This window comes from Oncorhynchus mykiss, chromosome 22 (assembly GCF_013265735.2).
Source record: "Oncorhynchus mykiss isolate Arlee chromosome 22, USDA_OmykA_1.1, whole genome shotgun sequence".
Taxonomy (NCBI): Eukaryota; Metazoa; Chordata; class Actinopteri; order Salmoniformes; family Salmonidae; genus Oncorhynchus; species Oncorhynchus mykiss.
This window is the reverse complement of record NC_048586.1, coordinates 27074170-27101110: the sequence shown is the minus strand read 5'-3', so window position 1 is coordinate 27101110 and position 26941 is coordinate 27074170. Positions and strand designations below refer to the sequence as shown.

The following is a 26941-nucleotide window of genomic DNA, read 5'->3' as shown; positions in this document are numbered from 1 at the left end:
CATAGCATATAGGTGTAGTGTTTTTTTCACAGTGCGGACCGAACCGAGGTCCCCATACCAAACAGTTTGGTACAAATACCTGCACCGTTACACCGCTAGTAGATAAGACTCATTTTTCTGACTAGATTACTAATCTACTGCCTTCCTTCAAATTCCCACCCACAGTGTTTGATTGACAGGTCTGAAACCCTAACAACTCTGTGACTCACAAACATCCTGCCCCCTCCCCTGACAACCCTACCCACAGCAATTGATTGACAGGCCAAACTGTTAAAGGGATAGTTCACCCAAATTACAAAATGACACATTGGTTTCTTTACCCCAAGAGTCCACAGAGCATAATTTGAATAACAAACATCAATGTGGCAATTTATATCTTGCAGCAAAACTGTAAAATATTACTTTAAACCTCTCTGCTCTTGAGATTAATGTTAAAAAAGTTTCTTACTTAGAAAATAGTCCTAATTATATAGGCCTATGCAACGACAATATGCAAAAATAAAACACTGAACTCATACATTTTCAGTAATTTTAAGTCTTGTCTTTCTACGCAATATTACCAATCTGGGAGGTAAAGTATTCAATAATTTAACTGTGTATTTTGGGTGGAATCAAGGCATTAGAAGGTACTAGAGGGGCCACCAAAATAGAGTTCATTCTGCAAAAAAATAAATCCCAGGGGGCATGCCCAGGTTTTCTACTCCATGTACTTACGGAAAATGTGTGTGTGTGTGATCAAACATGAGCTGATGGGAGATCAGAATCTGTGTAGAACCTGTCTGGTGCTTTTTATGAGAGGTAGAGAAAGAGAGAAAGGGGCATGACAGAGGGTGAAAGCAACAGAGAGCGAGGGAGAGAGTGCCATAGACACAGAGAAAAGCAAAGCCAAGTTTCTGTTCAAAAGAGAGAAAGAAGATGAAGGCAGAAAGAGAGACAGAGCAAATAGAAAATGAGAGCAAGTGAAACTGAAAGAGTAAGAGAGAAGAGGATAGGGAAGGAAGAGGGGTGTGTGGTGCAGAGGAGCAGTAGTGGAAGAATTAAGAAGTGTACTCCCTCCATCTCTACTCAATCACTCAGGCTGAGGGAGGCTGCATTCAGACCCACAACAGCTCTCAGCTCTCAAGAGCACCAACATTACCAAAAGCCAGAGGGCAGCGCACACACTCCACACACAGGAATAGATAGAGAAAGGAGGAAAAGGAGGAGATATAAGGATAAGGGAAGAAAGAGGGATAGAAGAAAAGAGGGAGAGAGATGAGATGGGTGAGTGGTGGCAAGGAGGAGGAGGGGGATTGGAGGGAAGCCAGAGAAAGGGAGAGAACGAGAGAGCAGAGTGAAAGTGGTTGAGAGGAGGATTGAGAGAAAGGAGGCAGAAGTGTTTCAATCTGACCTTTGAAAATAAAAGCCTCAGTGGGGAACAGATATGACAAAAAGAGGATGACAACGGGAGAGAGAAAAATATGAGAACAGTAAATACTCCTTTCTCAAGTAGGATTAGTCTGTTGTGTGTTCACACACTGATCCGCTCTCCTTTTACAGTTGCAATGGGTTGATACACTTATCCAATTCTTTCAGATCTACACTGGTGCAGAGAACTTGCCTGGCTACCCAAACTCTTGCTCCGGCCAAACGTTACGCCAGGCCCACGGACGTTAGTTTCTTCTCAGCAATTAGTCTGGATCTGAGTATCTCCCCGACAAGTTCTAGAACACAAACACATTCTAACCATTATGATTGGTCCCAGAAACCAATGGGTTGGGCCAGAGCCAGAACACACATGGGTAAAGCAGCATTTTCAAAATGTGTCATTGGCTTTGATACTCTGATTGGTTAGAGATGATCCAATTGCTGATAACCTTTGTTTGTACAACACCCCTAATTTTGATATCCTCACAAACGACTTCAACGATGGCAGTCTCAGACTGAAGTATGTAGCGAACATAGAGCAGCGGAATCAAATCAAATGTATTTATAAAGCCCTTCTTACATCAGCTGATATCTCAAAGTACTGTACAGAAACCCAGCCTAAAACCCCAAACAGCAAGCAATGCAGGTGTAGAAGCACGGTGGCTAGGAAAAACTCCCTAGAAAGGCCAGAACCTAGGAAGAAACCTAGAGAGGAACCAGGCTATGAGGGGTGGCCAGTCCTCTTCTGGCTGTGCCGGGTGGAGATTATAACAGAACATGGCCAAGATGTTCATAGATGACCAGCAGGGTAAAATAATAATAATCACAGTGGTTGTAGAGGGTGCAACAGGTGGGTTGATACACTTATCCAATTCCTCAGGAGTAAATGTCAATAGGCTTTTCATAGCCAATCATTCTGAAGAATTCAGTTTGAGTCGTCCAACAAGCTGAGAAGGTACTGCTAGATGCTACGGATTCATAAGGGAATGGGCATGGATGGATAGGTAAACTCATAATGGCAACATGTGACTCGTTTCAGGAAACTAGGCGTATGTCACACGTGACTACCTCACAGGAGAGGCATTTGAACGTAAGCTTCCTTTTTTCTTTTTTTTTTATAATCAAAAGCCGTTTTTTTGGGGCAGAAAGGCCTTCTGGAACGTGAACTTTCATGTGCCTTAATAACAAACGTGTATGCCATCTGTAAATGCAAATAAATTGTTACTTTTCAAGTCTAGTTGGTTTAGCCACAGAAAAAGACGATGAGTTTGGATTGGTCTGCCATGTAGCATGCGTCTGTCTATAACATGAGCTGGTCAGTATGTGTAGGTAATCCTTTCTAACGCGGCTTTTTTGAAGTATATCACGTAGGAGAACCGCAAAAGTGTTGCTCTCCACTTTCTGGAGGACTGAGTTTCCAAATCAGTGGAATACCCGGTGGCATTAGAGTATAATAGCGAAAGAGTTGGAGAAAATTCTGACGTTTGATTGCAAATATGCAGAGGGAGTCGAAAAGGGAACACCTGTCTCCGGATTACATCTTCAAACTAAGGGCAACCATGGCATCCGTGACAGAGAGGAAGAAGTGTCCATCCATCTATACGGGTAAGATAGAATATCTGAAAATGTAGCTAGCTTGACTAAGTTTCTGCTTAGCCTGCTGGCTCGCTAGCTAACTTTAGCTGGCTGGCTCGATAGCTAACGTCACGTGTATAATTTTTTTAATTTATTTTTTTTATTTTTTTATTTCACCTTTATTTAACCAGGTAGGCTAGTTGAGAACAAGTTCTCATTTGCAACTGCGACCTGGCCAAGGTAAGGCATAGCAGTGTGAACAGACAACACAGAGTTACACATGGAGTAAACAATTAACAAGTCAATAACACAGTAGAAAAAAGGGGAGTCTATATATACATTGTGTGCAAAAGGCATGAGAAGGTAGGCAAATAATTACAATTATGCAGATTAACACTGGAGTGATAAATGATCAGATGGTTATGTACAGGTAGAGATATTGGTGTGCAAAAGAGCAGAAAAATAAATAAATAAAAACAGTATGGGGATGAGGTAGGTGAAAATGGGTGGGCTATTTACCAATAGACTATGTACAGCTGCAGCGATCGGTTAGCTGCTCAGATAGCAGATGTTTGAAGTTGGTGAGGGAGATAAAAGTCTCCAACTTCAGCGATTTTTGCAATTCGTTCCAGTCACAGGCAGCAGAGAACTGGAACGAAAGGCGGCCAAATGAGGTGTTGGCTTTAGGGATGATCAGTGAGATACACCTGCTGGAGCGCGTGCTACGGATGGGTGTTGCCATCGTAACCAGTGAACTGAGATAAGGCGGAGCTTTACCTAGCATGGACTTGTAGATGACCTGGAGCCAGTGGGTCTGGCGACGAATATGTAGCGAGGGCCAGCCGACTAGAGCATACAAGTCGCAGTGGTGGGTGGTATAAGGTGCTTTAGTGACAAAACGGATGGCACTGTGATAAACTGCATCCAGTTTGCTGAGTAGAGTGTTGGAAGCAATTTTGTAGATGACATCGCCGAAGTCGAGGATCGGTAGGATAGTCAGTTTTACTAGGGTAAGTTTGGCGGCGTGAGTGAAGGAGGCTTTGTTGCGGAATAGAAAGCCGACTCTTGATTTGATTTTCGATTGGAGATGTTTGATATGGGTCTGGAAGGAGAGTTTAGAGTCTAGCCAGACACCTAGGTACTTATAGATGTCCACATATTCAAGGTCGGAACCATCCAGGGTGGTGATGCTGGTCAGGCGTGCGGGTGCAGGCAGCGAACGGTTGAAAAGCATGCATTTGGTTTTACTAGCGTTTAAGAGCAGTTGGAGGCCACGGAAGGAGTGCTGTATGGCATTGAAGCTCGTTTGGAGGTTAGATAGCACAGTGTCCAAGGACGGGCCGGAAGTATATAGAATGGCGTCGTCTGCGTAGAGGTGGATCAGGGAATCGCCCGCAGCATGAGAAACATCATTGATATATACAGAGAAAAGAGTCGGCCCGAGAATTGAACCCTGTGGCACCCCCATAGAGACTGCCAGAGGACCGGACAGCATGCCCTCCGATTTGACACACTGAACTCTGTCTGCAAAGTAATTGGTGAACCAGGCAAGGCAGTCATCCGAAAAACCGAGGCTACTGAGTCTGCCGATAAGAATACGGTGATTGACAGAGTCGAAAGCCTTGGCAAGGTCTATGAAGACGGCTGCACAGTACTGTCTTTTATCGATGGCGGTTATGATATCGTTTAGTACCTTGAGCGTGGCTGAGGTACACCCGTGACCGGCTATAATCTGTGTAGTAATATTATTTGAATCTCAGAGCCATTTGCATTGCTATTTATAGCCTAATGTTAGCTAGCTAGCTAACATTGAACCTGGTGGGTTAGCTACCTGCAGATTCATGTAGGGTAGTAAAGTTATGAGTTTGGATTATGGTTTAGCTAGATAGCTAGATCTCTAAACAAAAGACTCCACTGTGCAAGTAACCATTTCACTACACCTTCTGTATCCTGAGCATGTGACAAGTTAACTTTGATTTTATTTGATATAGTATGTGTTTACCAGAGATGGTAATGTGAAGGAACATGACCTGCACCAAAGTCAAGTTAGGATATAACGCTAGGCCAATGAGACAGTGTCCAAGTTCTGAAATTCTACATATGAACGCCCTGCTTTTATTCCGTCACACTCACAACCGTAAGCTATTTTCTATAATTGGGTCGCCATTAACTTGTAAATAATGATCTTGTTGTGAGTTTATTTTCCTGTAATAATGAAGACAAATGAGCTAAAGTGAAGACGTTGTCAGCTATATGATATGGTCATTTTTTGAACTGAATAGCCAGCTCACTTAACATTAGCTAGCTAGCTAACAAGCTAGAAACGAACCAAAACATTGTTTAGAAAGTTGCTTTTAGTTGCCTGATTTGCTAGACTGAAATCCAGTACCAGTCAAAAGTTTGTACACACCTACTCATTCAAGGGTTTTTCTTATTTTTTAAAACTATTTTCTACATTGTAGAATAATAGTGACATCAAAACTATGAAATAATGTAATACCCTAAAAAAGTGTAAACAAATCAAAATATATTTGAGATTCTTCAAAGTAGCCACCCTTTGCCTTGATGACAGCTTTGCACACTCAACCAGCTTCATGAGGTAGTCACCTGGAATGCATTTCAATTAACAGGTGTGCCTTGTTAAAAGTTAATTTGGGGAATTTCTTTCCTTCTTAATGCGTTTGAGCCAATCAGTTGTGTTGTGACAAGATACGGTTGGTATACAGAACATAGCCCTATTTGGTAAAAGACCAAGTCCATATTATGTCAAGAACAGCTCAAATAAGCAAAGAGACACGACAGTCCATCATTATTTTAAGACATGAACGTCAGTCAATGTGGAAAATTTAAAGAACTTTGAAAGTTCCTTCAAGTGCAGTCGCAAAAACTATCAAGAGCTATGATGAAACTGGCTCTCATGAAGACCGCCACAGGAATGGAAGACCCAGTGTTACCTCTGCTGCAGAGGATCAGTTCATTAGAGTTACCATTCTCAGAAATTGCAGCCCAAATAAATGTTTCACAGAGTTCAAGCAACAGACACTTCTCAACATCAACTGTTCAGAGGAGACTGCGTGAATCACGCCTTCATGGTCGAATTGCTGCAAAGAAACAACTACTAAAGGACACCAATAAGAAGAAGAGACTTGCTTGGGCCAAGAAACACGAGCAATGGACATTAGACCGGTGGAAATCTGTCATTTGGTCTGAGTTCAAAATTGAGATTTTTGGTTCCAACCGCTGTGTCTTTGTGAGATGCAGAGTAGGTGAACAGATGATCTCCGCGTGTGTAGTTCCCACCGTAAAGCACGGAGGAGGCGTGGATGTTGTGGGGGTGCTTTGCTGGTGACACTGGCTACATTCCAAACACTTAAAAGACACACCCTATCCCCTCAGCCCTTAAATTAAGTGGACACTTCTGATGACGTATCATGACGTCTGACGAGTATACACTTGCAGGGCAAGTGCCGTAAATTCGTCACTCATTCGTCCCGCGACGATTGTGTTTTCAGCCACTGGTAGCTTGTGGGTGCTTTATATGCTCTACAGTCAATTATGATTGCATGTCTAAAGTACTTATATTAACTATATCATTATTAATATACGCCTACTGCATGATAGCTAGCAAATTAAATTAGCTAACTAACGTTAGCCTGCCTAGCTGGAACTTCTGAAGGAACATATTTTATTTCTACAATTTCCAAAAGCTAACTAAACAAAAACATAATTACTTTTACGAGACGTGTTTGTGCAGTAGTAGCACAATTTCTAACTTATTTACATTTGTTTTTACTTACACTTGTATGTTGAGGTTTTATGTTTTGCCTGACTTTTAGGTGTGTACAAACTTTTGTCTGGTACAGAATACTAAATTCATTTTTAAACAGGTGGGTTTAGTGGTGTTAAAATACACTAGTTATGCTGTTGTCATGCAACCTGTAGTTTGTGTTTATACTTTTTCATAACGACAAGTTTGATGTCGGACGACAATAGAATGTTCATGATGTCACTGCGACAACTGTTGATAGATGTAGTATAAACCAGCCTTTAGTCTTGAAATCTTTGGTTGTTTAGTACATGGCCTCACATGAGAATCCTTAAAGAGATGGGTGGGGATAAGGCTTAAGAGGATGTGAATGACTCTGAATGGGTGAAGACAAAGAAGAGCAATCCAGTAGGTGTACCAAAATATTCAAGGCCATTTACTAAAAATTGAGGTTACAAGTTTATCAACTTCCAAAGCAGAATTACTTTCCCAGTGTTCCTCAACTGTAGTGTATGATATTTAATTTTCTAGCTCTGAGTCTCTACTTTTATTCAATGTAAAAAACACAATTTCAAATGTTGCTACATAAGACTGGATCAAGCCGGTAGGTCACATGTGGTAGTAGTAATACTAGTGAGTGATTTTCCAGTGGCTCACCTGTGCTGCCTCCCAGCCCCACTGCCTGTACTTGGGGTCATGGGTGAACCTCCACATGTACCAGTAGGTCTCGATGACCTCTGGCCTCAGGATGTAGTATTTCTCATTCTGACGCACCGCCACTGCTTCCAGACCACTGTCAAACTTAAAGGCCTCTGGACCCAGCTTCAACACTATGGAGAGAGGGAGGGAGGGAGATGGGTACACAACACATTTCCTGCCAATTAAATGTTTGGAGTTAGAATGTAATAGGAACCGATTACAGTGATCAAGAAGCAGACAGATTTGTTCTGCACGCCTTGTCACTGTGTGTGGGAACAGAACACAAGTTCATAAAAAGAGACGGCCGGATAAAACTAGGAAATATCATCACTGTAAAACTTCACTTTCAGGAAGATCATCCCGTTCCCATGGTAACCTCACTTAAAAAAAAACATCATTATTTTAAGCTCACACAAAATCTGATTCACCATCACGCGCATAATCCATGGCAACCAAACCACCCTATAATAAGTTACCATTTATCCGTAAACTTAATTTGTTTTCCCTATAAGTTTAGGTGTGTTTGTTTCTCCATCTCACCAGTGCGGTCGTAGGACTCATGGCAGGTGTGTGCGATCTCAGCCCCCAGCTGTAGGTAGTGTCCAGCCTTGGCGTCAGGTGAGCCGTCGGCCCCCAGAGCGAACATCCCCCCGGCGAAGCAGGTCAGGTGACCCATCTTCCTCTCCAGGTGGCCATTCTTCCACTCCCCGATAAACGTCAGGCCGCCGTTGGACTTACGGATCAGGTGGCGCTCGATTGCCTGGAAGGAGATGCGGAAAGGATATGGGTGGTGGAGATGGTAGGAGTAGGTGTGTGTCAGGTCAGTCCTTGAGAGCAGCAGCAGAATCTTCTATCCATCCTCTTCCCTGGCACATAATGTACTTGATCAATCAACGTCAATAACTGGCAACAGAATTCAGGCATCTACTTCCTGTTAAATCGCTCACTGATTAAAATGCAAAGATTGAGCCCAGTACACTGCAGTTAAAGTACTTTGAGGAGTTGAGGAGCAATCCTAACTATCTGGTCATAAGGATATAGAGCAAGGTAGTTGCTATTTCAGGGTAGGATAGTTGAAACACAGCTGTGTGTATGTCAATCAAAGACATCTCCATGGAGACCAGTTAAAGGTGGCTTGTCTCCATGGAGACGAGGTAAGGGTGGTGCATACCTCAATGGCGTCGTCGTAGGTCTTGCGGGCCTCTGTGTCGGTCTTGTCTGACATGAGCCAGGCCTTCAGCAGGTACTCATAGAAACTGTCCCCCAGACCTCCAACTGATGTATGGTCTACAAGGGGGGGGAGAAAGAGAGGAGACGGGAGAAGGATGAGAGGGTGGGAAAAAGAGAGGGTGGGACAAAGTGAGGGAGAGAAAAATAATGAAGATAGAGTGACAAAAAGGGGAAGATGATAATTTATTCATTGGATGTTTTCATCTAAACCCCAACCAGAGCCAGCACTATTCTTCAGAGGGGTTTTAAATTTACAGAAAAAAACGACATGGAGACGCTTTGTCCCCCTTTCAGTGTGATGGCAGAGAAGATTGTGGTTGTTTACTCTCTCTCTGATGTACTCCTTCTTAATGTCCCCAATGTCCCAGTAGAAGTTGATTCAGCCTTTATAGCTGGCCTAGTTACAGTGACACCACATTACAGTGATCCGGAGGCTGTGCCAACTCTCACTCAGTGAGAGGACACAGATGGGTAGGCACGCGTGCACGAAACGCACACACACACAATCTCTCACAGACTACCCTGAGTCATGAATCCGCAGTATAAAACAATGTGGTATAGTTTAAGTCGAGTAAAGACACTCGACTTAAAGACACTCGATTGTGTTTTCCCCATGAGGCCTGACACTGTTTAGCTTTATTTGTTAGCCAGCAAGGACTTGCTATTGTGCTGTTGCCTCCCTCTGGCTAAAGCCATGCTCTGATGCTAACAGAGCTAGCCAGCTTATGACTCAGCAGTGTTAACCAACAGTGAAGCTAACAATGCTAACCAATGCTGAGGGAGTCATTGAGAGCAGTGGGGCGAGAGCCATTAGCGGTCCGAGTCCACAGCTAGTGCTGGGGCTAACGCCTAAATGCTTATGGCTAATGGTAAATGAATGCTGTGTGAAATGTGCTGGCTGGGCTTGTAGCATGTCCAGCACTGTGGAGAGGTGTGTAGTGGGGAGATGGGCATCTCTTCAGCAGATGTTTCAGTGGTGTGTTATGTTAGTCAGGGGAGAGCTAATGCTAACAAATGTGCTGCTGGAACAGACAGTTTTTATAGTAGTTAACAGCTGGGACTTTACGACGAAAACTCTACTCGTATGTCTGTCTTTATGTCTGTCACTCTCTCTATGGGTCGGTTTTAAATACCTACAGACATCTCTTTGATATTACACTGGCACTTTCTATATGGCTACAACGCATACATTCACATCTCTCACACACAGTGGTATAGACTTATGGCACATGATTACTTTGTGATTTCCATAGTCACACACTGCTCATTACTTTGAGTGACAATCCTCCTTCCGTCTCCTGCAAAGACACACACTCAGAGCAAAGTGTGCAGAGAGAGAGAGAGATGAGCTGAAGAGACTCACAGACACAAAGTCAAATGTTTTCTATGCAAAATTGGCATTCCCCTGGCAAAAGAGAGAGAGAGAAGTTGCTATGAATAATTCATTCTCACATGGAGGGATGGAGAGATTGAGAGAAAAAGAGAAATAACAAAAAACTACGCAAACAACATTGGAGAGGGGTAGACACTGTAGGGCTCAGTGTGTGTGTGTGTGTGTGTGTGTGTGTGTGGGGGGGGGGGGGGGGGGGGTCAGGTTGAGCAGTGAGAGGCAGAGACAGTAATTAAACCTCTCTCTCATTCAGGATAATAAACAGAGTTAGTTAAGATGCCGCCTGCCAACAGCTTCTAATTATACATATTTATTAAAGAAAAAAACAAAACACTACTCACACACATTCATTTACATAGCCTAGCGCCCATTGCACCTGCATTTGAATAAAAGGAAATAGAATTGAATTCAGTAAAATTAAATGAAATTCAAACGCTTCTTCTATTTAATATTAGGTGTAGTCTATACAAATATACATATTGTACATAAAACATGTTGTTATATACATGCATATAAAATATTGTTTAAACGATTTATTTTCAGGACCATCTCTTAAAATGAAAACCTATATGCAGATATATTAAAAAGTTATTACATATTGTTCAATATGGGGAAAATACGACATTCCCCAGAATGCAATAGTTTAAACCTCAAGTTCACCCTCAGGCCAAATGAAATGGTTGGTGGAAATATAATTGGCTATTCTAAGCACAAAGTAAAAAAAAGTATATGAACATTGTTTCTAGAGAAAAGTTATATATTGTTTGGTAGCTGGAAGTGTGACCGGTCAGATTCAATGTAACTCTCATGTTCTATGGCTGAGTGGAATTTCTTTGAATTGCACTGAATTAAATTCTACTTCCTGTCACTCAAATTCTACATCCTGTGGCGGTGTGGCCAATTCAATTCAAACTCATGAGCTGAATGGGAGTTAATTCCAAAATTCTGAATTGAGCTCAACCCACACCCACACACACACCAGTGTTATTCTCTGAAGTTGAGAGAGACATGAGGTACTTACGTTGGCCCCAGCGACCGGTGCGAGGGTTCAGATAGTTGGGGTAGAGCCCGTTGGGACGGTCCATTTTGGCCAGCAGCTTCCGTATGTGCATTACCTGACAGGGTTAGAGGAGACATGGATATATCTCTCACCCAGGGGAACACGCAGACTTAGACACCAGTACTAAGGAGGTGTCTCACCTTTTGGTAGTAGGCAGGGTTCCCGGTGAGGTAAGTGAGGTGGACAAACTCCATATGTAGTGTTCCAAACTCTGCCAGGATACTACTGCCTGCTGACGCCCAGCCCCAGTTACGCCCCACACCACTACACACAGAGAGGGAGAAAGGATTAACTTTCAATCATTGAGTAGAGAATCTTACTGACATGCCATTGTTGCAGTTATGGATGTAGATCTAGGGTTAGGTTGTGGTCAGATGTAAATCTACGGTTGTGTTGTGGTCTGAGACTGACCTCTTGAGGTTGACCATGGCCCAGGGGATGCCTGTGGGAGTGTTGAAGGCTGGGAGCAGCTTCTCAGCCAACTGGACCGCCTTCACCTTAAACACCTATCGACAGAGGGAAAGAGAGAGAGGGTGAATGAAAGCTTTATAGGAAAAGCTGAGAAAAAGCTTCAATGATGGAGAACATATTTTTACAAGAGACATAACAAGACAGCCCGAAAAAACATTAAGCATTTACATGGGACAGAGAAACAGTGGCCAAATGAACATGACAAAGCATCTGAACTGGTTTACAGGAGAGGCTGAGCATATTGTGGAGGTGGAGGGCAAAACTCCCCCTCAGAGACCACTAGAATAACAGTTGAACCACATTAGAATAACAGAGTACACACACTCAAGTACACAGTCACACTTTCCCAGCTGTGTGTCAATGTGTATATACAGTGAGTGTACAAAACATTAAAAGGACACCTGCTCTTTTTATGACATCGACTGACCAGGTGAAAACTATGATCCCTTATTGATATCACTTGTTAAATCCACCTCAAATCAGTGTAGATTAAGGGCAGGGGACAGGTTAAAGAAGGGTTTTTAAGCCTTGAGACAATTTTTGTATGTGTGTGCTATTCAGGGGGTGAATGGGCAAGAAAAAAGATTGAAGTGCCACCGGTTTGTGTCAAGAACTGCAACAGTGATGGGTTTTTCATACTCAACAGTTCCCCGTGTGTATCAAGAATGGTCCACCACCCAAAGGACATCCAGCCAAGTTGACAATTGTGGGAAGCATTAGTCAACATGGGCCGGCATCCCTGTGGAACGCTTTCGACACCTTGTAGAGTCCATGAGGGGGTGCAACTCAATATTAGGAAGGTGTTCTTAATGTTTTGTACACTCAGTGTATACCCCATCCATTGATTCCAAGCCTGTCTGACAGCTGCAATAAAACTCTTAAGACTACACTGTTTTATCACACTGTCATCAAGAGGTGTGGGACATTAGCCCGCACATCCCAACAGTCTAAACTGGGTTTCTCTCTTCATTTCAGGAGTTAGGTTACTGAAACAAAATGTTCAATACTCCTTTTATGCAAGTCAAGTACACATTGGGAAAATAAAAACGAAAATGTAGACAAAACGAAATGCCCAAGAAAAGGTGGGATCTTTTTGTATCTGTAAAATTAATTATGCGAGAAATGTCAGTGTAAATGCTTTCATGCGCAAATACTGATATGATAATCATCATATCGTAAACTTGGAGTCATGCGATGACGCATGTGGTCCTCCTACTACGACTCGGGAAAGTATGAGGTTTATTAGGCTACAGATTTAATAAACTATCATGAACTTCAGGGTGATGAAAGTGCATCTTGATGATCCTTTCCAAAAATATTGAGAGTCGTATTCTGGTGACATGAGGATTGATGCTTGGCTGCCGTTTGACAATTAAAAGTTATAATCTCGCTCTTTTGTCCATAATAATCTGATAATGTAGGCTATACCTGCACTGTATCTGCCAGCTGTTTGCTAGAGCACATGTGCCAAGACCGGATTGGGCACATTCATCACATAATGCACATTGTTTTGTGACAAACCATCAGTAGAGTTGAAAATCACGCACAGCCTTTTACCCGCAACAAGTCAATTTGATGGACACATCTCTGGTGGGAAAGTTTGCATATTGTTTTTTATGCCGATTTTAGAATATTCGCATGGAAACCTGTCGCCGATTGGATGGAAACCTACAGTAAGTAGCTAGTGTCCCTTACTGCCCCTTACCCACAGAGTAACACCCAAATCAAACGAAAAGCTTTTTTTTTAACTCACGTGAACGAACGTGTACACGCTGGAATTAGAACGCACAGTAATGAATAGACAGAAAACAGACGGGCTGCGAGCGTCAACGCTGTCAACGCCATACACTTCAAATGATAAAGAAATACATTTTGTAGGCCCTAATCTATGGATTTCACATGGCTGGGCACGTGCATAGCCTTGGGTGGGAGGGCACAGGCCCACCCACTTGGAAGCCAAGCCCCCCCAATCAGAATATTATTTTCCCCCCACAAAAGGGCTTTATTACAGACAGAAATACTCCTCAGTTTCATCAGCTGTCTGGGTGGCTGGTCTCAGACAATCCCGCAAGGGGAAAAGCCGGATATGGAGGTACTGGGCTGGCATGGTTACAAGTGGTCTGCGGTTGTGAGGCCGGTTGGACGTACTGCCAAATTCTCTAAAATGACGTTGGAGGGGGGCTATGGTAGAGAAATTAACATTCCGTTCTCTGGCAACAGCGCTGGTGGACATTCCTGCAGTCAGCATAGACTTACATTCCATCCCTGCAGTACAGTTGATAAGCATTGCTATAAATGCTAAAAATCCGATCTTACTGAAGCATGTATCACTTGTTGGCCTATCCCTCTGTACTGGTGTAGATCTACTCACATCACTCCTCTCATGATCCCTCCCCCTTGACCCATCTTCATCTACTTTCTTCACTGCCTCAGCATATGACAACTTCTGCACTACTCTAACCTTGGAAACCTCAACCTCAACCCAATCATGTAGTAACCAAAAAAAAAAGTGTTAAACAAATCAAAATATATTTTATATTTGAGATTCTTCAAAGTAGCCACCCTTTGCTTTGATGATGAGTTTGAAAAATCTCAAACAGATTTTGATTTGTTTAACACTTTTTTGGTTACTACATGATTCCATTATGTGTTATTTCATAGTTATTCTACAATGTAGAAAATAGTAAAAAATAAAGAAAAACCATGAAATGAGTAGATGTGTCCAAACTTTTGACTGGTACTGTACATCTTGTTCTTGCCCTCTCAAGGGACGATATTTTCCTCTCCCAGCAGCCCATTTCACTCCCACCAAAATCCCCCACAGGAAGTTGGAGCATTTAACAGCAATTTCCTGAAACCTAGAGTCTTAAATTATATCAAACAATGTAGCCAACACAAAAGTCTTATGTTTGATCCTAAATTAAATTGACTCAATGACACTATGTTCAATTTAGGGGTAATGATTATTCTAATTAATGTGTCTTTATGTGGATAGTCTAGTGAAATGTTGTAGCAGTCTAGCTTACTGTAGGCTATTTGGAATATGAAAGAACAAAACTAGGCCTGTATGAGCTTGTTACACATCTCCATCACTGACCTCATCAAGTTAGGTCTTACTAAGCTACCATCCATTCAACATGCCTAGTTGTCATTGGTGAACTGACTATTATCACATCATCAGCAGCTTACTGTTGACATAGGCCTACAGCTATACCAAGAGGGCAGATCAACAACTGATTAATTAACATAGGCCTACAGCTATACCAAGAGGGCAGATCAACAACTGATTAATTAACATAGGCCTACAGCTATACCAAGAGGGCAGATCAACAACTGATTAATTAACATAGGCCTACAGCTATACCAAGAGGGCAGATCAACAACTGATTAATTAACATTGGGCTACTCATCTTTAACAGTTGAACATATTTCTGTAGAGGATGGTATTAGCGGAACAGCTCTCTGCTATTTTCGTTTCCATCCACGCAGAGACGGCGGAAGAACTTGTTCTCGCTTAGTTGACTAAACGCTGTTGCTACCTTCGTCGTAATGATGCTTTAGCTAAGGCGCCAACTATGAAATAAGTGGTTATGTGCTTGACTAACACACAATTTTAGAACAGGTTTTTGGCTAACAGTTGGTTCTCTATTTTCTCAGTGGTATCAATGAACAAAGTGGTGAGCTGCCATCCAGCTCGAGGGAGGAAAATAGTACTATGAATACAGGGGCAGGCCAGAGCGGAGAACTAGAGACTTTTTGTGTAGCTCCTCGCCCAAATCCTCCGATTGGCGTGTAGCTACACGCCAATCAATGACTGAGAGATATAGGCTATTCCATCTCACAAACTTATTCACTCACAACACGCACCAAATACACACAAACATTCCCCTCTCTTCACTCATATCATCTGAAAGAGATGTTTTGAAAATGGAGGCTCTACCTGAGTGTGCCTTTTTTTATGTGCCTCTGAGAGCAAAGCTTGGGTTGAACAATGTTCTCTCTCAATGCCGCTTTTAGTCCTGACCTGTAGCCGACCAAATAAAGGGCAAGAGCAGAGTTTGAGTTGAATGAGAGAGCACCCACTATCTCGCTCTCAATCCCCCTTCACTTGAACACCCTTGCTCTCTTTCTCTCTCCGTCCCTCAGTCCCATAGACCAGGCGAACGAGGAACAAGGGCAATTTGGGTCTGAACAAACTCTCTCCCTCTCGCCATCAGGATTAGCTGTGAGGCCAGGTCGGCAGTATTCCCAGACTGCAGATTTGTAGCGCTGGCTGGTCGTAGTTCTGCCTGGAATCAGCTGCTCCAACCGATCCTCTAACTCAGGAGCGGAGCCTGTTATTACACACAGGAGGATATGAGCCTTGCTCTCTCTGAGATAGAACCCCATGACCACTCGGCCTGCCAGAGAGAACACACGCATACAGAGGTGCGCACACACACACGTGCACAAACACACACTCTCATATCTCTCTCTCCGGGGGAGGATGTCACTGTGTAAATGTACACGAGTCTCATAAAAGGATCAGAAGGTATACTGTGAAATCTGTTTTGGAAAAAAAGGCCCTCAAGGACCCCAGGAAGAGACAGGATTAAGTCAACAAACGCTGTCCGTCCTTCATGGGGCTTACTACGTTTGTTCTTCATCATGCTAGTTATTCATCGTTTAACTTGTTGTTCCTTTATTATTTGTCATCTTTTATTTTCTATTGTATCAGTCCGTAGTGCTTTATTGAAACAAGCTTGGAAATCCATGGGACTGTGTTCTTGGGGATTTAACTACAACTGCCTGACTGAATTTCAATCAAGCAGCGGTTTTACCTGGGCTCTCCAGCTCAGCCAGTCATTGCATGATTATCTTCTATATGGCCTGTAAGACATAGCTGAATCTCTCACATCCATATTAATGGATACTGTTCATCTGCAGTGTAACAATCACATCTCTTGCTCTCCCCTTCTCTCTCAACCCCCTCCTTCGCACCCTTCCACGTTGCACGCTCTTCCGTCACTCACCTCCCACAATTACCCCCCCCCCCCCCTCTCTGCCTGCAGGTGCAGTTGCAGCCAGTCAGTCAGTGTGACAGAGGAAGCAGTGTTCTGCCTTTGATGGGCTCCATGTTTGACAATATGAGACGGAGTCAAGCGCTCCCCAGCAAATCAGACAGATCCATAGCCTCAGCTCACAGCGACTCACTGAAAGACGGATAGCGAAGTAGGAAGATGGAGGGAGGGAGGAAAAACATGTATCGCAGAGACAGGTTAGAGAGAAGCAAAAATAATTGTACAGCGGTCTAGGTCTTTTGCTGTGTATCACAACATCCCTTACTCCCTCCATCTGCCTCCCTCCCTCTTTTTACAGGGTGACTCCAGCAGGCCATGTCTAGCTGCAGTGTGTCAGTGTCTGCAGTTTTCCTTAACTCTCAGCTCATTATCTTACATTACAAGCCCTGCTCCCTTCTCCGGTTTTCTCTTGCAATCAGCTGGCTGTGTTTCTGTCTTTCTCTCTTCGTTTCTCTCTCTCACCCTCCCCCAGTCTCTCCCTCCCTAGTTCTCTCTCCCCCTGCGGAGAGGTTATTACTCTGTTGACAGAAGAGTGCAAGCTTTCACCTCAACTACATATCCCAGAGAAATGAGCACATTTCCCCTAAACTACATATCCCAGAGAAATGAGCCCCTTTCACCTCAACTACATATCCCAGAGAAATGAGCACATTTCCCCTAAACTACATATCCCAGAGAAATGAGCACATTTCACCTCAACTACATATCCCAGAGAAATGAGCACCTTTCACCTAAACTCTACATTTCCTTCAGAAAGTACTCACACCCCTTGACTTTTGACATATTTTGTTACAGCCTGAATTGATTCAATTGAGATTGTGTCACCGGCCTACACACAATACTTCATAATGTCAAAGTGGATATTTTTTTTAATTATTATTTTCAAATTAATAAAACATGAAAAGTATTCAACCCCTTTGTTATGGCAAGGCTAAATAAGTTCAGGAGTAAACATTTGATTAAAAAGTCACATAATAAGTTGCATGGACTCACTCTGTAATAATAGTGCTTAACATGATTTTTGAATGACTACCTCATCTCTGTACAATTATCTATAGGGTCCCTCAGTCGAGCAGTGAATTTCAAACACATATTCAACCACAAAGACCAGGCAGAGAGAGCCAGGGTGATTCGTCGCTCCAGTGCCTTGCCGTTCACCTTTGCACCCCTGGGACGGACTACACTCAACCATAGGACCTACTGAAGAGATGAGTCTTCAATAAAGACTTAAAGGTCGAGACCGAGTCTGAATCTCCCACATGGGTAGACAGACCATTCCATAAAAATGGAGCTCTATAGGAGAAAGCCCTGCCTCCAGCTGTTTGCTTTGAAATTCTAGGGACAATTAGGAGGCCTGCGTCTTGTGACCGTAGCGAACCCGTAGGTACATACAGCAGGACCATGTTGGAGCAAGTCCATGTAATGCTTTGTAGGTTAGCAGTAAAACCTTGAAATCATCCCTAGCCTTAACAGAAAGCCAGTGTAGAGAGGCAACCACTGGAGTAATATGTGTTTAGTACTAACTTAATTTTTGGACAAAAAGTTTGGTTTTTGCAATGTTACAAAGATGGAAAAAAGCTACCCTTGAAATATTCTTGATATGTTCGTCAAAAGAGAGATCAGGGTCCAGAGTAAAGGCTGTAATAGGAAAAACTGAGGATGAATCAACAAGTGTAGTTACTCCAAAATACTAAGAATGAATTAAAATAATTTGGCAAAAAAAAAAAAACTATGTTCTGAATACAAAGTGTTATTTGGGGCATATCCATCAACACATCACAGAGTACATTTTCAAGCATGGTGGTGGCTGCATCATGTTATGTGTATGCTTGTCTTCGGCAAAGACCAGGGAATATTGTTGCATAAAAATAAACGGAATAGAGCTAAGCACAGGCAAAATCCTTGAGGAAAATCTAGCTCTGTCTGCTTTCCAACAGACACTGGGAAACAAATTCACCTTTCAGCAGGACAATAACCTAAAAGGCCAAATATACAGTGGAGTTGCATACCAAGATGACATTCAAGGTTTCTGGATGGCCTAGTTACAGTTTTGACTTAAATTGGCTTGAAAATGGCTATTTAGCAATGATCAACAAGCAACTTGAAGAGTTTTAAACAGAATAAGGTGCAAATATGATACAATCTAGGTGTGCAAAGATCTTAGAGACTCACAGCTGAAACTGATTCTAACGTGTATTGACTCAGGGGTGTGAATACTTATGTAAATGAGATATTTATGCATTTAATTTTCAATAACTTTGTAAACATTTCATAAAACATTTGTCATTTATGGGGTATTTTGTGTAGATTGGTGTGAAAAAAATACATGTAATCCATTTTGAATTCATGCTGTAACACAACAAAATGTGGAATAAGTCAAGGGGTATGAATACTTTCTGAAGGCACTGTATACCAGAAGCACTAGCAACCTTCACCTCAATTACATATCCCAAAGACACTAGCACCTTTCACGTAAACCCCTGGAGCAAATTAGGGTTAAGTGTCTTGCTTATGTCTCAGTGGCACGAGCACCTCTCAGTGCCACTGAGTGCCATTGTGTAGAGAAGGTTGTGACAAGAGAGGGAACATAAAGTAGTTATAGAGAAGAGTAGAAAAAGAACAGAGGAGAGGGCCAGTGTGGAAGAGGAGAAGAGCGAAGACAGGAAAGAAGATGAGAGAGGGGTGGAGGGGAGGGCTGAGGGGACAGAGAAGTGAACATCATCCATTACTGTGTGTTGGGGCTAGTTCTGCCACACACATGCCCTGGGAACTAGAGGACGACCGATTATGATTTTTCAACGTCGATACCGTTTATTGGAGGACCAAAAAAAAAGCCGATACCGTTTAATCGGACGATGTTTATATATATATATTTGTTATAATGACAATTACAACAATACTGAATGAACAATGAACACTAATTTTTAACTTAATATAATACATAAATAAAATCTATTTAGTCTCAAATAATGAAACATTCTCAATTTGGTTTAAATAATGTAAAAACACAGTGTTGGAGAAGAAAATAAAAGTGCAATATGTGCACAGAACATATGAAAACTGGTGGTTCAATATTCCCAGTTCTTCAATATTCCCAATTAAGAAGTTTTAGGTTGTAGGGATAGGAATTATGACGTGTCGACTATTTCTCTCTATACCATTTGTATTTCATATACCTTTGACTATTAGATATAGGTACTTTATAGGTAATAGGTACTTTAGTATTGTCAGCCTAATCTTGGGAGTTGATAGGCTTGAAGTCATAAGCAGCTCTGAGCAATACTTGAAGCACAGAGCTGTTTATGAGCATTGCTCAGAGCTGCTGGCAAACGCAGTAAAGTTTGAATGAATGCTTACGAGCCTGCTGCTGCCTACCACCGCTCAGTCAGACTGCTCTATGAAATATCAAATCATAGACTTAATTATAATATAATAAACACAGAAATACGAGCATTTGGTCATTAATAAGGTCTAATTCGGAAACTATCATTTAGAAAACAAAACATTTATTCTCTCAGTGAAATACGGAACCGGAAGTTTAAATATTGCTGTTACATTGCACAACCTTCAATATTATGTCATAATTATGTACAATTCTGGCAAATTAATTCGCAACGAGCCAAGCGGCCCAAAATGTTGCATATACCCCGACTCTGCGTGCAATGAACGCAAGAGAAATGACACAATTTCCATAGTTAATATCGCCTGCTAACCTGGATTTCTTTTAGCTAAATATGCAGGTTAAAAATATATACTTCTGCGTATTGATTTTAAGAAAGGTATTGATGTTTATGGTTAGGTACATTTGTGCAAAGACAGTGCTTTTTTCGGCAATGCTCTTTTGTTAAATCACCACCCGTTTGGCGAAGTTGAAGTAGTTTGGCGAAGTTGAAGCTGTGATTCGATGATAAATTAACAGCCACCACATTGATTATATGCAACGCAGGACAAGCTAGTTAAACTAGCAATATCATCAACCATGTGTAGTTAACTAGAGATTATGTGAAGATTGATTGTTTTTTATAAGATACGTTTAATGCTAGCTAGCAACTTACCTTGGCTCCTTGCTGCACTCGCGTAACAGGTGGTCAGCCTGCCACGCAGTCTCCTCATGGAGGGCAATGTAATCGGCCATAATCGGCATCAAAAATGGCGATTACTGATTGTTATGAAAACTTGAAATCGGTCCTAATTTATCGGACATGCCGATGAATCGGTCGACCTCGACTGGGAACATGGAAGAAAGCGCTCTCACGAACGTTATCACCCCTCCCATTCCCCACTCAACATCTTTCTGATTCCCTATCCCACCACTCCTCCAGCCTCTGCAGAATTATCACCATTTATTCAGAGTGGGAGAGAGGGAGAGGCAGTGAGAGTGAGAAGAAGGAGGGATGATCATTAAGAGGGAGCGTGGCCAGGGATATGCTCCCATCAGCTGAGTAGTCTGGGACCGGCAGAGCCGCATGGCTGGAGCTCAATTCCACCACTCACACTCCTTTAATAGGAGCAGGAAGAGGAGGATGACTGATACCTCATGGCAGGGGAGCTCGACATAGAGAGAGACTTGTGGTAGTTTTCATTAGGTGAGGGGAGTTCCTTACTAATTAGTGACCTTAATTCATCAAACAAGTACAACGGTGGAGCGAAAACCTGCAGACACTCGGCTCTCTGTGGAATGAGTTTGACACGTGTTTTAAGCGCACTGTTTAATTAAATCATTGAGACACAAATGACTCAAGAGGGAGCGGGATGGCCACGCTGTGTAAAAAAAAAAAAAGCTGCCTCAGCTGCATTGTTCTCAACACCAATATGCTGGTTAACTTTTATTATGCACATAGCAACATATAGGGAAAGGAGTCAATTCAACAGCACAATTGATTATGTTTCATGACCGCAGACAGCGACCGCTATCAAACGCAGGAGAAAGCGCATTTGTAATAAAATTATATTATATTTATTAGTGTTGCACCATTATTCTTACATAATATAACCATATACAATTACAGCTGCATGTCTTAGAGTGATGGACTGTGCCATTCCGGTGGCCTCCACAATGGATTAGTCCACTGAGAGAGCCGCGAATCAGAACGGTGTCTTGTGCACCATGAAAAAAAAAAGTATTTATTTGCAACTGCTCGACTAAAGAAATCTCAGTCGAACAAACAATCCACCAATTAACTAAATGAGGTCAGCTTCAAGACAGACGAGACAGGACAGACAAGACCGGACAAGACCTGTCAGGACAAGACAGGACAGACAGGACAAGACAGACAAGGCCGGACAAGACAAGACAGGACAGGACAGGACAGGACAGGACAAGACAGACAGACAGACGACAGGACAGACAAGACAGACACACTAATCCTAGATGAGCAGATACCTCCTGTCCAGAGAGGTAGTAGGCGGCCAGCAGTCCTCCGATGAAGCGGATGTTGACCTCGAAGACAGATACCTCAGCATTCTGAAGAAACAGAGGGGAGAATCAGCCAGAGAAAGAGAGAAAGTGAGACACCACACAGAACTGCCAGAGCCGCCTTGTGCCAAAATGACATGAGATATCTTGCACAGTAATACCAAACACTATGTGTGTGTAATGGCACACATTCCTGAATTCAAATAGCCTACCATTCAGACCAAGGCTGGAACACCAAATTCATGTCTGACTAATACAGAGAACACCTTTCCAAGTTCTACCACAAGCACAGCCTGATTCCCTATGTAATAACTTCAACGGGCTGTTAATCCAACTGTCACCCTGGGAGAGTGGAGAAGGGGGAAGACAGGGGAGGGGAGATTTGTTAAAGTGGGTGTTGAGGCACCCCGGTCGTGTCGTGCTCCCCCTCTGAAGGACGGTGGTGTGAACTCTTAAAGCTCAAGGCCTCGTCAGCATCCATCTCCCCTTCAGCACCACTACCTGTTTACAATGACACTTACATGCCAGACAGAGAGCGCGGTCATAAAACCACCTTGTGTTGGCACAACTGCACAGCACAAAAAAATGATCGCCGTCATACGGGTGACCCACACAAACTGCACAGGACAACAAAAATAAAAAAAGTGTCATTCAGGTGACTGAAAATGTCATCACTCATTCAGGTTCTGCACACAAACAATCAGACATGACAATAATTCGCAGTCATTCAGGTGTCCCACACTCTAATTAGTGTCATTCAGGTGTCTCACACTCTAATTAGTGTCATTCAGGTGTCTCACTCTAATTAGTGTCACTCAAGGTGTCCCACACTAATTTGTGTCATTCAGGTGTCTCACACTAATTCGTGTCATTCAGGTGTCTCACACTAATTCGTGTCATTCAGGTGTCTCACACTAATGAATGTCATTCAGGTGTCTCACACTAATGAATGTCATTCAGGTGTCTCACACTAATTCGTGTCATTCAGGTATCTCACACTCTAATTAATGTCATTCAGATGTCTCACACTCTAATTGGTGTCATTCAGATGTCTCACACTCTTATTAGTGTCATTCATGTGACTCCTATAAAGACATGAATTTATCATGTTTAAGGTGACAACTGACAGATATACTTTAACTGCAGTGCTTCAACTCCTTCGATATATACGATGTAACATTTAAAAAGTGTAACATGTAACATTTAAAACATGTCAGAAATGTCCTTGGAAACCATCTGAATATTACTCCATATTAAATTAGGTTCATCTAATCCGAGTGGGACATCATGTACTAATTAATCTCCCACGTGCTATCGATTCACATCAAATCTTACTTTAAACTCTGGTAAATTAATTCCTAACCCAGTGTTGGCTAAACAGACTCCATTAATTCAGTCATTTTTAAAGCGTGACGATTCATTTCCGACTGCATTGAGAGTCATCCATCATCGCAGGGTGCTGTAGCACAGGCCTTCCAGGAGCCATCCAGCTAACAATGACTCACCACAAAGGACAGCCCAACATGGCAGCTAATTAATCATTCATTAGTAGAGGCTTTAACACATGTACGAGCTCTCTCACACACACACACACACACACACACACACACACACACACACACACACACACACACCCTCACTCCCTCTATGAAGCCGTAAGCCCATGATTAAGTTTGACAAAGACTGATGTCTTTAATATAGTCAGTAACTGGAAATCTTTGCTCTCATTTTAGCCTGGAAGTAAGAAGCAACAAAGGAGAGGAGCATGGGTTTGATGGGTTTGATGCAAACATACAGCTCAAACAAACCTTTCATTTACACTGAAGTCTAAGTACAGAAGATTCAAATTATATTTTGGAACCACCGCAAGCTACAAAACACTTCTTCAAAACACAACTATTTTGAAGAACTTGAAATCATTTCCGTTTCTCATTTGGGAATTGCTATTTTCATCAGAGGCTGAGAAGGGAGGGAGATCAGGGAATAACATCCATGACAGTTTATGAGTTTAACTGTTAATGCCTAAATACAGTGGGTGTGGAGGCATTACAGATAGAACTGATCTAGATCAACACTCCCACTTCAGATTACTAACATCCACTCCTCCAATTTTGCTCTCATCTTTCTCCATCTTTTCTCCTCTCTCTCTCTCTCCCTCCCTTCCTTCCTTCCTCCCACTCTGTCCGTCCATCCCTTCCTTCTGTCCGTCCATCCGTCCGTCCGTCCTTCCCTCCCTTCTGTTCGTCCATACCTCCCCTTCCCGCCATCTACTTTGATCTGTCTCTCCCTCCCTCCCTCTCCTTTTGTCCGTCAGTCTCTCCCTCCTGCCCTCTCATTCCGTCCCTCCTTCTGTCTCTCTCTCCCCTTCCGTCAGTCTGTCCATCTTGCTCTCTCCCTCCCTCCCTCCCCTTCCGTCTCCCTCCCTCCCTCCTGTCCGTCTCCCTAGCTCTCTCCCTTCCGTCCGTCTCTCTCTCCCTTCCGTCCGTCTCTCTCTCTCTCTCCGTTCATCCCTCTCTCTCTGTCCGTCCGTCCCTCTTTCTCTCTCTCTGTCCGTCCGTCCCTCTCTCTTTGTCCCTCTCTCTCTCTCTTTGTCCGTCTCTCTCTCTTTGTCCCTCTCGCTCTCTTTGTCCCCCTCTCTCTCTCTTTGTCCCTCTCTCTCTCTCTTTGTCCCTCTCTCTCTCTCTTTGTCCCTCTCTCTCTCTCTTTGTCCCTCTCTCTCTGTCCCCCTCTCTCTCTCTCTGTCCCCCTCTCTCTCTCTGTCCCTCTCTCTCTGTTCCTCTCTCTCTCTCTGTTCCTCTCTCCGTCCCCCCCTCTCTCTCTCCGTCCTCTCTCTCTCTCTCTCTCCGTCCCCTCTCTCTCTCTCCCTCTCTCTCTCCATCCCCCTCTCTCTCTCTCTCCGTCCCCCTCTCTCTTTCTCTCGCTCTCTCTCTTGTCCCCCCCCCTCTCTCTCCATCCCCCTCCCTCTCTCCGTCCCTCTCTCTCTCTCTCTCTGTCCCTCTCTCTCTTTGTCCCTCTCTCTCTTTCTTTGTCCCTCTCTCTCTCTCTGTTCCTCTCTCTTTCACTCCCCCCTCTCTCTCTCTGTTCCCCCCTCTCTCTCTCTGTTCCCCTCTCTCTCTCTCTGTCCCCCCCCCTCTCTCTCTGTCCCCCTCTCTCTCTCTCCACCCCCCCTCTCTCTCTCCCCCTCTCTCTCTCTCCGTCCCCCTCTCCCTTTCTCTCTGCCCCCCCTCTCTCTCCGTCCCCCTCTCTCTCTCTCTCTCTCCGTCCCCCTCTCCCTTTCTCTCTGCCCCCAACCTCATCTCGCTCTGTCCCCCTCTCTCTCTCCGTCCCCCTCTCTCTCTCTCTCCGTCCCCCTCTCTCTCTCCGTCCGTCTCTCAATTCAATTCAAGGGGCATTATTGGCATGGGAAACATGTGTTAACATTGCCAAAGCAAGTGAGGTAGATAATATACAAAAGTGAAATAAACAAAAATGAACAGTAAACATTACACATACAGAAGTTTCAAAACAATAAAGACATTACAAATGTCATATTACGTGTATATACAGTGTTGCAACGATGTACAAATGGTTAAGGGTACACAAGGGAAAATAAATAAGCATAAATATGGGTTGTATTTACAATGGTGTTTGTTCTTCACTGGTTGCACTTTTCTTGTGGCAACAGGTCACAAATCTTGCTGCTGTGATAGCACACTGTGGAATTTCACCCAGTAGATATGGGAGTTTATCAAAATTGGGTTTGTTTTCGAATTCTTAGTGGATCTGTGTAATCAGAGGGAAATATGTGTCTCTAATATGGTCATACATTGGGCAGGAGGTTAGGAAGTGCAGCTCAGTTTCCACCTTTTGTGGGCAGTGTGCACATAGCCTGTCTTCTCTTGAGAGCCATGTCTGCCTACGGCGGACTTTCTCAATAGCAAGGCTATGCTCACTGAGTCTGTACATAGTCAAAGCTTTCCTTAAGTTTGGGTCAGTCACAGTGGTCAGATATTCTGCCACTGTGTACTCTCTGTTTAGGGCCAAATAGCATTCTTGTTTGCTCTGCTCTCTTTTTTGTTAATTCTTTCCAATGTGTCAAGTAATAATCTTTTTGTTTTCTCATGATTTGATTGGGTCTAATTGTGCTGCTGTCCTGGGGCTCTGTTTGTGTACAGAGCCCCAGGACCAGCTTGCTTAGGGGACTCTTCTCTAGGTTCCTCTCTCTGTAGGTGATGGCTTTGTTGTGGAAGGTTTGGGAATCGCTTCTCTCTCTCTCTCTCCCCTTCAGCCCGTTTCTCTCTCTCCTTCAGCCCGTTTCTCTCTCTCCTTCAGTCCGTCTCTCTCTCTCTCCTTCAGTCCGTCTCTCTCTCTCCTTCAGCCCGTTTCTCTCTCTCTCCTTCAGTCAGTCTCTCTCTCTCTCTCTCAGTCCATCTCTCTCTCTCTCTCCTTCAGTCCGTCTCTCTCTCTCTCCTTCAGCCCGTTTCTCTCTCTCCTTCAGTCCGTCTCTCTCTCTCTCCTTCAGTCAGTCTCTCTCTCTCTCCTTCAGTCAGTCTCTCTCTCTCTCCTTCAGTCAGTCTCTCTCTCTCTCCTTCAGTCAGTCTCTCTCTCTCTCCTTCAGTCAGTCTCTCTCTCTCTCCTTCAGTCAGTCTCTCTCTCTCCTTCAGTCAGTCTCTCTCTCTTTCGCCTTCAGTCAGTCTCTCTCTCTTTCGCCTTCAGTCAGTCTCTCTCTCTTTCGCCTTCAGTCAGTCTCTCTCTCTTTCGCCTTCAGTCTCTCTCTCTTTCTCCTTCAGTCTCTCTCTCCTTCAGTCAGTCTCTCTCTCTCTCTCTCTCCTTCAGTCAGTCTCTCTCTCTCTCTCCTTCAGCCCGTTTCTCTCTCTCCTTCAGTCAG

General features: G+C 43.3%; 1 protein-coding gene across 6 annotated transcripts in view; it reads right to left on the bottom strand.

The window, feature by feature from the left end:
* The window catches only part of LOC110501661 (mannosyl-oligosaccharide 1,2-alpha-mannosidase IB), a 121488-nt gene that overhangs the window by 13112 nt on the left and 81435 nt on the right, over positions 1-26941 (bottom strand). For all 6 annotated transcript variants that reach the window (XM_036959011.1, XM_036959012.1, XM_036959013.1 and 3 more), the window contains 7 exons: positions 22042-22122; positions 11539-11633; positions 11268-11391; positions 11089-11182; positions 8619-8734; positions 7988-8207; positions 7406-7578 (listed from right to left, as the gene is read on the bottom strand). In XM_036959011.1, coding sequence (XP_036814906.1) covers positions 7406-7578; positions 7988-8207; positions 8619-8734; positions 11089-11182; positions 11268-11391; positions 11539-11633; positions 22042-22122 — 903 coding nt within the window. The remainder of the gene's footprint in view (positions 1-7405; positions 7579-7987; positions 8208-8618; positions 8735-11088; positions 11183-11267; positions 11392-11538; positions 11634-22041; positions 22123-26941) is intronic.